Raw genomic sequence first — 14693 nt, 5'->3', positions numbered from 1 at the left:
AAGGTAAATTAGAATCTCACAAACCTTCTTACCATGTCCAGAAAAGGGCAACAAAGCTGGTAAAGGTTCTGGAGCACAAGTCTTATAAAGAGTGGTGGCCACTGGGACACTTTGTTCTGAAGGAGGCTCAGGGGAGACCTTATCACAATCTGCAGCTCCCTGAAAGGAGATTGTGGTGAGGTGGGGATCAGCCTCTTCCCTCAGGTAACACCAATAGGATGAGACAGAATGGCCTCAAGTTGAGCCAGAAGTGGATCAGGTTGGGTATGAGGAAATATTTCTTCTCTGAAAGAGGGGTAATGCACTGGAACAGGCTGTCCAGGAGATGGTGGAGTCACCATCCCTGGAGGTGTTCAAGACCAAGTTGGATGAAGCCCTGGGCAGCCTGGTCTAGTACCAGCTCTGGAGATTGGTGGCTGTGCCTGTAGCAAGGCTGTTACAACTTGATGATCCTTGGGGTCCAAACTGAGCCATTCTATGATTCTACTCCATGATTCTGTGAACTATTGGTATGTGGCACTGAGGGACAGGGTCAGTTTGCATGGTGAGGTTGAGTTGATGCTGGGATTGGTTATCTTGAAGGTCTTTTCCAACCTTAATGATTCAGTGATCTGAACGTTCAAATGTCCAAATTGCTGCATCTGCCAGACTTAAAATCTTCACAGTCATAAACAGTTTTGTGCTTTGGAATCAGTTCGGTGCTACTTCAGACCAGTTTCAAAAGTCTGAGTATAGGGGTCTGAGTATAGAATCATAGAATCACAAGGTTGAAAAGGACCTACAAGATCATCTAGTCCAACCATCCTCCCTTTACCGTACCTACAGCAAAAAACACTAAACCACTAAACCTTGATGTCTTGGCAGCCTAAATATTTTATCATTGCCATAACTGGAATCAGTTTTGCTTTGGAGGCGTTCTATCATCACAAAAAATATTGAACATCTCTCTCTACCTGATGCTGAAAGCACTTATGTTGGGCTGAAGAAGGCAGGTTATGATAATAATATTATATATTACTGTGCACTTACACAAGGAAATGAATGTACTTAGACTGGAGTTTTGTTTTCTTTTGTTTCATGTACAGAACCATGCAGTCTTAGCATCCATTTGAGTTGGAAGTTACCTTTAAAGGCTATCTGGTCCCTCTACCCTGCAATGAACTGGGACAACTATGCAGTGCTGAAGGGGAGGTGAGAAGAAATAAGATGTAGACAAAGAAGTCTGTGTTTATACACACAATACATTCCAGTGAGGAATGGGGATAAGAGCTGTGCCTTGCCCTCAAGGTCTGCCCAGATCTCCTCCTCCACTCTGAAATACAAACAGAACACAATGTTATCAGGCCTTTCCTTGCACATTTTATTCTTTTCCCATGCGTTTTGAGTCTTTCCCTTTTTAGACTGCGTTTCCCTTTGTAAATGAAAAGCACTCTGCATACTCTGGGTGCGAGTATAGTAGGCAGAGTAAGAACTAAATAAGGCATCAGCTGGGAGGAACCCCCGTGTGGGAGGCAGTGCTATAAAAAAAACCTCTTCCCTGTCGCTCAACCCTTAGAGAAAAGCTTCCCTCTTTATTTAAAAACACGGCGTGAAAGGAACAGCCACATTTATGCCACCAAAGCAACCTGGAGAATGCACTGTGCCCACTAAAGGGCGAGGAGAGAGGTACGCACACCTCTCCAAAGGGCTCGATGTGGGTCCTCAAAGCCCCTAAGCCTCCTATTTCCCTCAGGTATCCCCTAAATCAAGCGTTTCCCACCTCCACACCACCCTACCCACCCACATTGGGCCGAGATACCCCCCCATGCGCCCGTAGGCCGCGGCCATCCCCATGACAACGCTCGGGGCCTCCTCCGTTCAGCTCCGCCTTCTAGCGGGCGGGCCCAGCCCGACTCTCCGCCTTCAGATCTCCGGGCCCGGCAACCTTCCTCCCTCCTTTCCTTCCCCCCCTTCTTTTTTTCCCCTTTGCTCCGTTGTGGCCTGGAGCTGGCGCCGAGATGGCTCCGGCCGTTGATCGGGAGGGTTATTGGGGCCCTCCGACCTCCACCTTGGACTGGTGCGAGGAGAACTACGCCGTCTCCTACTACATCGCCGAGTTCTGTGAGTGGAACCGGGCTTCCCTCCTCCCCCCCGTGCCCTTCTGTGCCCCCTCCGGGTGTTGTGACGGCCCCATCGTCCCCACATTTAGGCCCAAGGGCAGGGAGATTTCCCTTCTATTATGATCCTAAGGGGAGCAAATGGTGGAGGTGTGGGGGGAGGCCTACCCCTCATCCAGTTCCAGTTGGGTGGGAGTGGGTCCTTTCCCATCATATCTGAGGTGTTGGCTTGTCCCTTTTTGCCCCATATCGTTGCTTTGAAGGAAAGCCATTTCTTCCAGTTTATCGTCTGGGGGTCCCTTCTGCCCCAGGTCTGTTCTTTCAGCTGTGTCCAAATGGAGCAGAAAGAAAGTGCCTGAAGGTTGCGGAGGGTTTGTGGGGAGGGTTTGCCATTGGATTAAAGGTATTTTAGTAGCAATGCATTGATGACCAAAGAGGGAAGCAACACAGAGCTGCACATGTCCACAGGCAGCAGTGTGTGTCCTCATACAGAGCAGGCATCTTCAGATGCTTAATCTTGGGCTGCCCAGTTGCTCGAGGTGCTTTTATAGCCTCACCTGTTGGCATAGCTCTGAGTTAGCAGCAAGAGGAAGGCTCGTTGTTTGGGCCTCAATACTCTATTCTGAAGGAGCAGTCAGGAATTTAAATGTATTCAAGTGCAATTTAGAGGAAAGGTGCTTGAACTACACAGTCATCCAACAGGCTTGTTGTGTTCAGAGGGCTTGAGGTGCTGTGTGTTGTGGTAGGGAGTAAAGAATCAAGCCCTGTCTTCGATGTTTTGTTGAAGAATTACGTGTTTTTGTGTCGTGTGGCTTCAAATGGTGTAGAAGTTGTTTGCTGCCACCTGTCAGATACCCCGTCCTACAAAGGCTTTCATGTCCGTTTGATGAAACTGCTTTTGGAGTCATAAAACCATAGGAAAATAGTTGTAAAACTGAACAAGCTCTTCTATCCTGAAGAGCTTGGAGTGGGAAGCCTGAGAGGGCCTTTTGCATAGCTAGGATGCTTCAGCAGCACTTTGGAAGAGCTTGGCATGCAGGTTGTGGGTGTACCCACTGCACTGTGGCTGGGTGGCAAACACTGACATGGGTGGAGGACCAAAATAAGTAGTTGTTATTTATTGTTGAGGTTTTCAGAGTGTGGGAATGAGAAGGAGTGAATAACATGAGCACAGATGGCGTAGAAACTCAGAGGAAAAAGGATGTCGGGGTGTAGATTTATGGCCGAAAAGAGGCTGCTTAAGAGAGGACTTGTGCTCTAAAGCGGGGCGAATTTAGGAGTTCTTAAATAGAATGGCACTTTTGCAGAGTATGTATTTTTGTGTTTTTCCTCTTGGCAGAAATGGGTTTGTGAGATAATCTACATAAGGAAGAGGAAGTTGTTACTTCAGCCATGTGAAAATAAATTTGGCTAGCATGTAAATTTTGAACTAACTCCTGCGCTGTTGGGTGTGTGAGATGATAGTTTTCATCTGCTTCTAGGTTATGCTGGAGAAAGAAGATGAGATTAAAGGCGTGTATTTAGGGAGAAAAGGTAAAAAGGGATTCATTATAGAAGGCTTGGTTTCTCCTTATGGTTTTACTGTTGAGTGCCACAGTTTGGTCTGTAACATGGTACAGTGTGGCTTTTTTACTAAAGCATGTCAAGATTGCAGTGTCTTCGTATACCTCAAACACAAGGATTTACATTCAAAGGTTCATGCTTTAGCAAAGGAAAAATGCTTTTTCTTGCCTTTGGGTTTGCACCTAGCCAGTTTTCCACCTTTGTGGAGGTGGATGACTAACTGCTCTGCGTCCTGTATAATATTAAACTGATTGAAGCGGAGAAGCAGATGAAGGTAATTACTCCAGCAGCCTGTGTTTGATGTTGTAATGACTCTCACATCCCTCACTGATGCATCTATTGTGTAGTGTAGGAATCAGTCAGGATGCCTCATGGATTTGGATTAATTCTCATGTGCTAGAGGGCAAGCAGTACAGGTGCATTTGTTCAGAACTAATCTTTTTCTACCTCCCAGTGTGTGTATGCTGAATTATGTGAACTTTTGTGTGCCAACAAAGGCAAAATAAGAAAAACGCCACCATCCCACCCAAACAAACAGAACAAGGACAAACGTAAGTCGTGTTGTTTAGAATCATAGAATTACCCAGGTTGGAAAAGACCTTGAAGATCATCAAGTCCAACTGCAGCCTAACCATAGTACCCTAACTCTAACAACCCTCTGCTAAATCATATCCCTGAGCACCACATCCAAATGGCTCATAAACACATCCAGGGATGGCGATTCAACCACCTCCCTGGGGAGCCTATTCCAGTACTTAACTACCCTTTCTGTAAAGAAGCGTTTCCTAATATCCAACCAACCAGTTTAGTACCTATATTGCAGTTTAGTCCTTATTTTAACACAGCTGATGCTTTAGGTCAGTTTAACCCAAATAGCATTCAGCTTTCAGGATCTGAAAGTTTGTATAAGAAGTACTTTGTCCTTCTTGCATTCGTACTCTGGGGAAGCACATGTCTTATAGGCAATGAGAAGTGGATATAATTGGTCTTCATAATTTCTGCTCTCTGTGGTTCCAAAGGGTTTATGATTCTCTGTTGGGAGTAGAAGGATCTACAGTTGATATCAGCTCAGTGTTTGGTTTCAGTTCTGATCAAACTTCAGTGATGTCTCTGGGTGTGTGGAATAAGGCCTTGTGCTGCTGCTGATGGCTGTGAGTAATGTGCATCACCTACAACAGAACTGCTTTCAGGTGGGGTAAACTCATGTTCCATATACAGTGGCAAACATCTTGGAAGCAGCTTCAGCTTTACCAGGAATTGTTGTCAGATAGTTTCATTCTTGGCCTCTGATCCTGTGTCGCTATGTTCTGCCACCTTCATTTAAGAGATTTTATTACCTTTTGTTTTCATTGAGTGCTTGTTTACCATATTTCTTGAGCTGTTCTTTCCTTTTAGAACCAGTGTTTGGGGGGATGGGGGGAAGGGGAAGACATTCTTTTGGTCTGCTTATGATTCAGGTCAAGCTGGGCTGGGCTCTGAGCACCTGATCAAGCTGAGGTTGTCCCTGTTCATGGCAGAGGACTTGGACTAGATGGCCTTGAATGTCCCTTCCAACTCAACTTTGATTAGAGCCTCTTCTGCAGGTGTTTCTGAAATCCCTGCTATTCTTCATCTAGATGAGAGAGAGGTGAGACACTGGTTACCTGTGTTGTTAGATGCGAGAGATCTCGTTCACATATAGACTGCTATCAGAGAATTCTCTATATTGGAAACAGTAACACAAAAATACCTGTGTATTCTTTGAGCAAGCCTAAATAAAAAACACCAGCTGAGCTGTCAACAAATACACCTGGATCTCTGTTTTGCATGGGAGTCATTACTTTGGAACTTACCAACTTGCTTAATGTATTTAAAGCTGGGAAAACATCTTGAATGTTGAATTGCAAACTGATATGTATATACTGTCACCTGTTCTCCTCTCAAAGCTTTATTTTGCTTCCTTTGCCAGAGGCTTTGAAGAGGGGCCAGAGGCTGAAGAGCTTGATATTACTGTGTGAGTGAAAATAAAGGAAGAAATGAAGTGAAATAAAGCCAAACTGTCTGGCTTCAAGAGCTCTGTCTGCTCTTCCTATCGTGAAGTGGCAGGTGAAGGAAGAATCATGAGGATTAATTGGGTGTGATCAGCCCAGCTGCCTGACTGCAGCTGAATTATTTAAAGGCATCATGAAACCAATGATTTCTAAAGTGCTGTTTAAAAAGAAGACAGTGTCACAGCCCTGCAGCCTTTAAGACTGAGAGGGATTTGAATGTGCATCTTTAGTGACCTGATAGCAGGAAGCCACATCACACATCTCCTCTTTATCAGGTTCCTTCAGGGCTCTCCATCAACTTAGGGGGCAGGAGAGATGAAAAGGTGAAGGGAAACTTAAACTAATTGATGGTGCCTGTAATGTCAAGTGGAGGGTCGGGAGCAGTATTAAGCTGTGGGATGCTTTTCAACATGAACACTTCTCACCTGTTTTTTTTTGTGCTGTGGACAAAAGGAGGTTGATAGAAGGGTCTCTTTATTCATAGGGGAATATTGCAGAAGGAAGCTCATAAGGCAGACAGCTGTCTCTGCTGTCTTTAAAGATTACAAGTAACTTTTGGTCAGTGACAAATACTGCTGCGTTATTTTTGTTTCTTTTCCTAGTTTGTATATGAGTATCCTGCAGCTGGAAGATAATCTTGTGGCGTTGCTCTGATAATTCTTCCTTTTGTGTGTGTGTTTCTGATCCACCATGCAGCTCTACCTGTCATCTCCTGACAGCTTAATTTTTACAGCTTTCATTGAAAGGCTTCAGGAAAATCCAGCTTTGCCCAGTGAACCAGTTTTCCTCTATCCCTCACCTTGTGTGGATATGCTTAAAACTTGAATACAACCGCAGTGGACCACGTGTGTGTTGTATAGCTACTAAGCAACAATAAAAGTCTTAAATATGGTTTAACAAAGCGTTTAATTACTCTACAATTAGTGCTTCGCATTCAGTACTTGTACAGCTGGCAGTTGGACATCTGCCACTCCAAATGGTAACAGAGTGCAGTGGCATTTGTACAGTTCAATTCTGCTACATGTGAACTGCATGGTACTAATTTGCAGAGTATATATTATTAGCTAGACATGGGAAGATGAATGTAAAATAAATGACGGTGAAGGAACTCTGCTGACTTCTGTAAATGAAGCCTTCAGTGACAGATGTCATAATAGAAAGACAAAAACGTCTTTAATCTGTTTGGAGTTTGTCTTTTAGTTTTGAAACTGCTGTTTCTGTAATGCGTTTTCCATATTTGCTTTTGTAGAACAGCGGGGAAAACGTTTGCTAAACAAAAGAATAATATTAATCACTGCAAAAAATGTTCAGAGGAACTCGGCATTGTTTTCAAGCCCAGAAGCTCAGCAATATATGGTCATTTTGCCTTGCAATGCCTGCAAGCGCTGTCTGGCTATTTCTCTCTTTTTCAGTAGCATAATGAGGATCACAAGAAGGTTCACAGATCATGAAAGGTTCAACAAATGCAAAAAGAGTTTTTAGTTCAAAATATGTATGAAATAATAACACATACAATGCTGGGAGGGAGCCCAGCTGCAAATAGTTCTTGAGTCAAAGCTACTTACCTTTGGCTTTGAGTTTTCCTATCGTGGAACTCTTTATGCCTGCCTCATTAATTACAGCCATTTTTCAGTCCATTAGCAGAGAAGAAAAGCTGCTGCATGAATTCGAGGTGCTTGACTATTTTGGTAGTTTTGGAAGCATTACAAAGAAGTCAGGAAGGTGTCAGGTAAAAGAAATTTCTAGCCAAAATTACAGTGCAGAAAACAGAAACACCGCTTTAGCACTGAACTTTTTACCATTGATCTGAGAATCTCAGTGTCCCTCACAGGTGAGCTCTGGGTAGAGTCGTTGCTATTTGGATGGGCAACGTTTAGATTTGAGACTTTGGGCACAGCCCTCTTTGTGCTACTGAAAAAGTGAGTGTAAATACTCAGGTTCCTTGTGTTAGCTTACATATCTGCGTGTCATAGAATCATTAAGGTTGGAAAAGACTTCTAAGATATCTAGACCAACAGTCAACTCATCACTGCCATGACTACTAAACCACATCCCTCAGTGCCTGTAAAGTATCTTGACCAGGCTTAGTTATTTCTTCAAAGGGAGCCAGCATGTCTGTAGCCTGGGAGAATCATAGAATCATAGAATTACCCAGGTTGGAAAAGACCTTGAAGATCATCAAGTCCAACTGCAGCCTAACCAGTACTCTAACTCTAAAAACCCTCCACTAAGTCATATCCTTGAGTACCATATCCAAATGGCTCTTAAACACATCCAGGGATGGCTATTCAACCACCTCCCTGGGCAGCCTATTCCAGTACTTAACTACCCTTTCTGTCAAGAAGTGCTTCCTAATATCCAACCTAAACTTACCTTGGCACAACTTGAGGCCATTTCCCCTCAAACTTGAGGCCGTTTCCCCTTGAAAGGGGAGGTAGCTGCTCTCATTCATTCATTTCTGGTGGGAGAGGCACCCTTGGTGCTCAGCCTCCCCAACCATCTGATGTTTCTCTCCATTTCTTGACCTTTCCAACTGGTGACTCAACTTGCCTTCCACGCTGCACGTCTTTCCTGAGGGAAATTCCAAACTTTATTTCCAAATTGAGATTCGTGTCCAGCAGCAATTTACTTCCCAGCTGTATCCTGGGGCGTTAGTTTATTTTATCATTTTTTTTTCCTTGTCATTGGTTTTGCTGGGGAGACGTTGTTCCTTGGTTCTTTAGATTTGTTTTCAGAATCTAGTGTCCTTGGAATGACCTAGAAGTGATACATCCATCTCTTAAAGGATCTCAAGCTGGCTATGTGAGCAAGAAGTTATTTTCCCTTATAGCCTAATCCAAGCAATATTGTACTACTGATTCTCTTCTCTAAGGCAGAGAGCTGAGAAGATGACAGGAGCTGGGCAGCTTTCAGGCAACGCTTCCACTGCTTTAGACAAGAAAGCAGACAAGAATTAGAGAAAGACAAGATGCTGAGGGCGTGCTGGACATCTGCCTCCACCTTCAAGTTTGTACCAGGTGTGAGCATCTGGGACAGCATACATAAATAATTCACACCAACCTTTCTTACCTCTTAATTTCTTCCCTCATATTTGCTTCTCTGTGAATTGGAGTGTGTGGCAGTGGATGTCTGTGTATGTCTTGTATGGTTTCCGGCTAGTAGGATTTCAGCATGTCAACCTTATGGTCATAAAGCATGACCCCGGAGGCTCTCTTGCTTATACAGTGCCTTAATGAGCTCATTATTTGCAGTGAAAGCTCAAGATACTATTGCCCTGTAGGCTGGATTTTCAGTAATTGCTAATTCCAATTGGGTAGAGGCCTTCATTTGGACAAGATCCAGCATCCAAAAATCAGATGCAGTATCAGATCAAAGGAAGTTGTCTGTAGTGCTTTTGGAACATAGTTAAGCATTAATAATAGCCTGGAGCATTGACAATTCTGGGACAGAGTAACTCTGTCCACTGTCATTTCTTCATCAGGTTTTTCCATCCTCCCAAGTCAGAGCCATTTGTTTGTTTAGACCACGGTTTGCCTTCCAACTAGAAAGCATGCTGCTCCCATCCCTTCTAATGGGTATTTTGACCTTACTGTGAGGAAGCACAGAAGAATTACTTACATATCTTCTATGTGAAATAGTATCTACAAACCTGGTTTTGCTCTGGAAGAGTTTCCAGCACTGCTGTGCTGCTCAGGACAGCCAGGTCCATGCTGGCCCTGGACTACAGTGGGCCAGGGCACATTGCTGCCATGGGGTGGTTCTTTTCAGGCTCTTGTTGATTTATAAATAAAGATATATATATATATGTCAGAGTTGCTCTAGGTAATATTTTGCTCATGAATAAAAACCAATGCCTTTTTGTTTTTCATTTTTTCTTTTCCTAAGTCCTTTTTACAGCTGTGGAAATGAATAGAAGGAGAGAACAGTCTGGAGAAGCAGAAGACTTTTCTTCCAGCTTTTGATTTGGTAACAGAAGCTTTGAAAGAGAACAAAAGCAAGGTGCTTGTTTTCATGGCCTGCTGTTACCTGCAGGTCAGGCTTCTGCAAATGGGCCTCCCTAAAGCTGCATTGGGCTGCAGTAATGTGGGAGATCATAGCTTCCTTCAGAAGCAGCAGAGTGAAAACTAGGTGAGCACTGCTTGTGGCTTATTGGAATTGGTGACTGTTGGCTCTAAGAAGAATCAGCTCTATTGTATTTGTGTAGACGCCTTGGGAAGAAGCAGAGAAGTGCAGCAGGGCAGTGAAATCATCCAGCAGATGTTGTTTTCTTTCACTTAACCAAGCTGCTATGGCTTTGTGGTCTGTGATATCACAGTTGTTTTTCACTCAGGCGTTTGGGACTTGGTGGCTGTTAAATCTTTTAAGGCCCAAGTTTATCTTCCTGCGATATTGTCTTCCATACGATGTCCAATGTGAGCACAATGCTAAAATTGAGTCCATCCCACTTAAATTTGCTTGTGTTTTTTCCCCTTTTCTGTTTTAGGCTGTAGAGAAATGCTTCCTTTTCCTAAACACATCCCATTGTGAGGTCTTCTATTCATTCCTTTGTTCTTGAACTTTCCCACAGTGATTTCCATATGTCTTTTGTGTTAATTTATATTTTCTTCTGCTTTTTTCTACCTGTCCTCTCAAAGTTTCCTCTGTCAGTCTTTGAGCCAGCAGTTGTGCAGGGAATTTGGTTCATTTTGTATTTGGTTTGCTTATCTTTGCACAGTAGAGCTTCCTCCTGCCCAAATGCATATCAGCTAACATATGAACTGTTTCTATGTAGCCACTGTATTAAACAAAGACAGTGTTTAAAGCTTGAGTGTTCAATGTGTTGTGTTCTCTCTTCCCATATTTGGCTTATATTGCAAGATTGTTGAATTTAGAATTCAACCTTACTGTCTTTGTGGAGAAGAAACTTCATTTTCACATAGAATCATAGAATAGCTTGGATTGGAATGGACCTTAAGGATCATCAGGCTCCAACACCCCAACCACAGGCAGAGCCACCAACCTCCACATTTAATACCAGCCCAGACTGCCCAGGGCCCCATCCAACCTGGCCTTGAACACCTCCAGGGATGGATGGGGCATCCACAGCCTCCCTGGGCAGCTGTTCCAGCACCTCACCACTCTCATAGTAAAGAACTTGATAAATAGCTCTTGCCAATATTTGTGGGCAACTACTTGAATTTTTCAAGTGAGAACGTGCAAGTTGTGTTGAAATGACAAATGAACAGTAACTAAAGAGGAGTTGGATATTGCAGACCAGGAGGAGACACGGCCTTCAAATGTTGGGTTAGTAAATGAGGTACAGAAGTCTGCAAGAATAAATGGCAGATAATTCTGGATGGGGGTTTCTGTTAGTTTGCTGATGAGAGAAGAAAAGTCATCAACCAGTTTTGTGGTGGCTGATGTGTGTCTGATTCAGGCTGTGGTTGCTGCTTGTTCGTCATCTCAATGTGCTGTGTTTTTACATTTATCACACCCCATCTTCCCTTTCATTTTCCTATCATCCATGTGGGATGAATCATCAGTGGGAGAGACTTCTAGCAGACTTTTATCATTCTGAACACCCATGAGGAACCCATAATGAAAGTCAGGAAGGCAGGAAAGCAAGAGGGTTTGGATTTTGAAGAAAGCTTTTTAAAGTTAACGTATAGAACGTTAACTACCGCATAGAAGAGGAAAGGTGAACGAGGAGTTAAGACTGATGAAAATCAAATTAAATGGATGATCCCTGTAACAAACATCATCATAATCACTTCAGTTTTAACATTGGCTTAAAAGTAACTTTGTCCTTCTTGGCAGTCTGACATCAGCTTCTCTTAAAATAACATTTTGAGTACGCTTTGTTTTGTTTCCCAGTAAAGGCTGTAATAGCAGCAAATCTGCCCTTCAGCAATGAGCTTATCACATGTAATATTCAAACTTTACATCATCTCAGCCTAATCTCTTTACACTTTGATTGCATTTTCCAGCTGTAGGCACTTGCTTTCGGTCTGTTTTCCAGATTGATGTTTCAAACGATGTGCCTGTGTTAACTGTTTTAACTTCAGATTTACTTGCAAAATCCTTCCAGGTGTATTTCCATCTAATTGGTCTGGTCGTGTCTTAGGTGCACATTCATCAGGGAAACGATGCTTTCTTTTCCACGAGGTTTCCTATATTCTGGAAAAGCAATGTTCAGAGATGACATATCAGCTATTGGTAATTGAAATGAAGGCTATTTAGTTGTGGATGTCTTGGTCAAGGACATATTCTGGCACTTTTTAGTATAATACTCTATTCTGAACCCCAAAAATATTTATTAATGCTTCAGAAAACCTTGCATTATGGGCAGGCCTAGATATGATAGGTATGGTTAAAGCCATAGGAAGATAACTTGCAAAACTAGCCATCAGTAATGAGGAACTACAGAGGAAGGAGGGCAGTCCAAGCCCACATCAGCCCTGCTGTGTTACTCCCTTCTGTCCATAGGAAAAGTGCCCTTGAGGTAACAAAAGGACCATCTCTTCTCTGGAATCCCAAAGTAAGATATCACATTGATGCCCTGGGCAGATGCTCTTTCCACAGCCATTTCCACCTCATACATGGGAGATGCTGAGAACTTCCCCTGTCCTTCAGCCTCTCAACTCACATCCTCATTAGAACCATACGTCTACATTTGGGGCTGTCTGATGGTTTTCCTTCATTTTGTGATATTTAAGAATTCCAGTAGGAGGAGAACTCCATTATGTAGGAACTGATAACTAAAACAGTATTTATGGAACATGAAATTGTTATTCTTAAATACTTTGAAACTATAATTAGAAGAGGTGATGTGGTTAAGTCAGTTATTGTGTTAGGTAAGGGCTGCTAGAGTGGACTTACCCTCTTCTAACCCGTCTTCCTCTTGCAGGGGTATTAAGGGTAACTACACAGAAAATTGGGGTGGTTCAGACACTGCAGTAATAGAAACTAAATAGACAATGAGTAAGTCTTAGGTTTTGAGATAGAAAAGCAAAGGCTCCTTAGTCCAGCAATGAATGTTTCGCCATCTAAGTCGAAATCTGCATTATTTTACGTGGTTGTGCAGCTATCAGTTTCTTATGAAGAAATGTATGGAGTTATTTTAAGATTTGTTTCATGCATTTATTTTGTTATTAGAATGACTTTGTTACTTATGTGTGTTAGTGCTGGAACAGTCTCCTGTTAGGTTCTAATTTTTTAGTGTCTTTATTACACAATAGCAAAGCGATTTTCAGAGAGGTGAGAGTCAGGAAAACGATGCCTTAATTGTAACCCAGAGCAATTCAGAAGCAGTTTAATAACAAGTGCTTTTGTAAAGAAGAGTACCAAGGAGAGGCTTATGCATTAGAAAATACACCCACGCTGTACAGGTTCGAATTGAGTTTGCTCACGCCAGCTTTGTTAGTCAGCAGCATTGAGAGCTTTCTCTTCTAATTACCTTCTACACGTTGGTTGTTTTGAAGAACACAAACGTGTCGTGCGATACTGTAATCGGAGTAGAAACATCTACAGAAATACTGGCTGAATGGATACACTGAATGCCAAGGAAATGAGTTCTGCGGCTGGAATATGAAATGCGTAAGGCAGCACTTCTTACTTGATGCTACATGTTGGAACTGCTCATAAAAGAGCACTGGAGATAAAAATCAGATTGTCTTGTTAATAATTAATCTACTTTTTTCCCCCCCTAAAATTACCTCATTACCCCTCCCTGATCCACTGAATCACTGGAATGTTTTACCTGTGCAGTTTTGTTTGAAGGATACCAGCGTATATTTAAGGATCCAGAGAACAGAAGACCCAGCAAGGTAGAAGCAGCCAAGATGTCAAAGCACACGTCTGGGATGCTGACTTGAAGTGCAAAGCCTCCTAGCTGGCCACCAGTCTTCCTTTGTAATACTCCTGCTTGCTCTTATCTGAACTCGTTCTGAGTTGTCCCCTCTCAGATTTTCTCATAATATTATTCTAAGGTACAATTCTTATTTGCCTAAACCTATACAAAGCTGGATTAATGCAGTATTCCTTCACAATGTTCTTAAGCTATTGCAGTTTCCTGTGGTTGTTCTATTGGCCTTCAAATGTTATAATTCCTATCATTTATAATAGCCTGGTCTTTAGGTTTCTAAACTTAAAAAAGAACAACTTAGGGTGATCAGTGCCTGTAATAACCCATTAGTTTATATTGCACCTGGACCAATTTTTGTGGCTCTTGAGTAAGTTTTCATACACAGCTTATACAGTTCAGTAGTCACATCCTTGAGTGTTTTCCCCATGCTGTTATTTGAACTGTGATGACTAATGTAAGTTGCAGCTGAATGGCTATAAGTAGTAACTTCAGTTAATGTCCATGTAAAGGACATCAAGACTTCCTTAGCATATGGAAAAGAGACCTGAGGAATTACAAGAGGTGAGAATCAGATTTGTCATTTAAAAACTACCCTCTCTTTTTTCTTAAGGTCAGTATTGGTCCGGTGTTCCAGCTTGGAGTTAACTGTGTTGTGCTTCTTTGAATAACAGGAAGCTGACATCGATCTTTCGTGCACATTAGCAAGTAGGGAGCTCAGTAATCACCTACTGGCAGAATTCCCATCCGGATGACTCGCTTTTCTCCCCTCAAGGTCCTTCTGAAATATCAAACGGAGACAGGAGTTTTCATTTCCTGATGCTCTGAAGTGCAGTTATTGTGGACTTTGAAGTAGAAGATATTAAAAATGACTGGTGGAAGTCGAAATCTAATTGCTAGACAGCCCTCCTGGTGTTAACTTAAGTGAAAGCAGCTCAAAATTGGAGGTAGTAGCCAAACCAGCTGATTCTGTGTAGTTGGGTTTTCTCAGCAATTACAAAATGCTGGATTTTGGGAAGTCAGTGATGCAAACCTCTTCTGGGCTCTGAGTTAGTTATTTTTCACTGCTCATATGTAGCTGTACTGTACAGAAACTTGCTGGATTTTCTTCAAATTAAGTCCTCTGCTGATGCTTATAATGCCATGATGGGACAGTGCTTCTGT

The 14693-nt window shown here is 42.6% G+C and overlaps 1 protein-coding gene and 1 long non-coding RNA gene across 2 annotated transcripts in view; both read left to right on the top strand.

Annotated features, from left to right (window-relative positions):
- Positions 1-1898: 1898 nt before the first annotated feature.
- ACER3 (alkaline ceramidase 3) overlaps positions 1899-14693 on the top strand; it is a 48652-nt gene continuing 35857 nt past the window's right edge. Inside the window, exon 1 of the mRNA XM_015852492.3 lies at positions 1899-2100. Within this exon, the coding sequence (XP_015707978.2) occupies positions 1998-2100 (103 nt within the window). The 5' untranslated portion in view covers positions 1899-1997. The remainder of the gene's footprint in view (positions 2101-14693) is intronic.
- LOC146762898 (uncharacterized) lies at positions 5117-5709 on the top strand. The gene is made up of 2 exons (XR_014932227.1): positions 5117-5286; positions 5608-5709. It is a non-coding gene; the product is annotated as an uncharacterized LOC146762898 (long non-coding RNA).

Source organism: Coturnix japonica, chromosome 1 (genome assembly GCF_054131305.1).
Source record: "Coturnix japonica strain WE chromosome 1, WE-NBRP24, whole genome shotgun sequence".
In the NCBI taxonomy this organism is placed as follows: Eukaryota; Metazoa; Chordata; class Aves; order Galliformes; family Phasianidae; genus Coturnix; species Coturnix japonica.
Note: the sequence above shows the minus strand (reverse complement) of the source record. Positions and strands in the feature narration are given on the sequence as shown.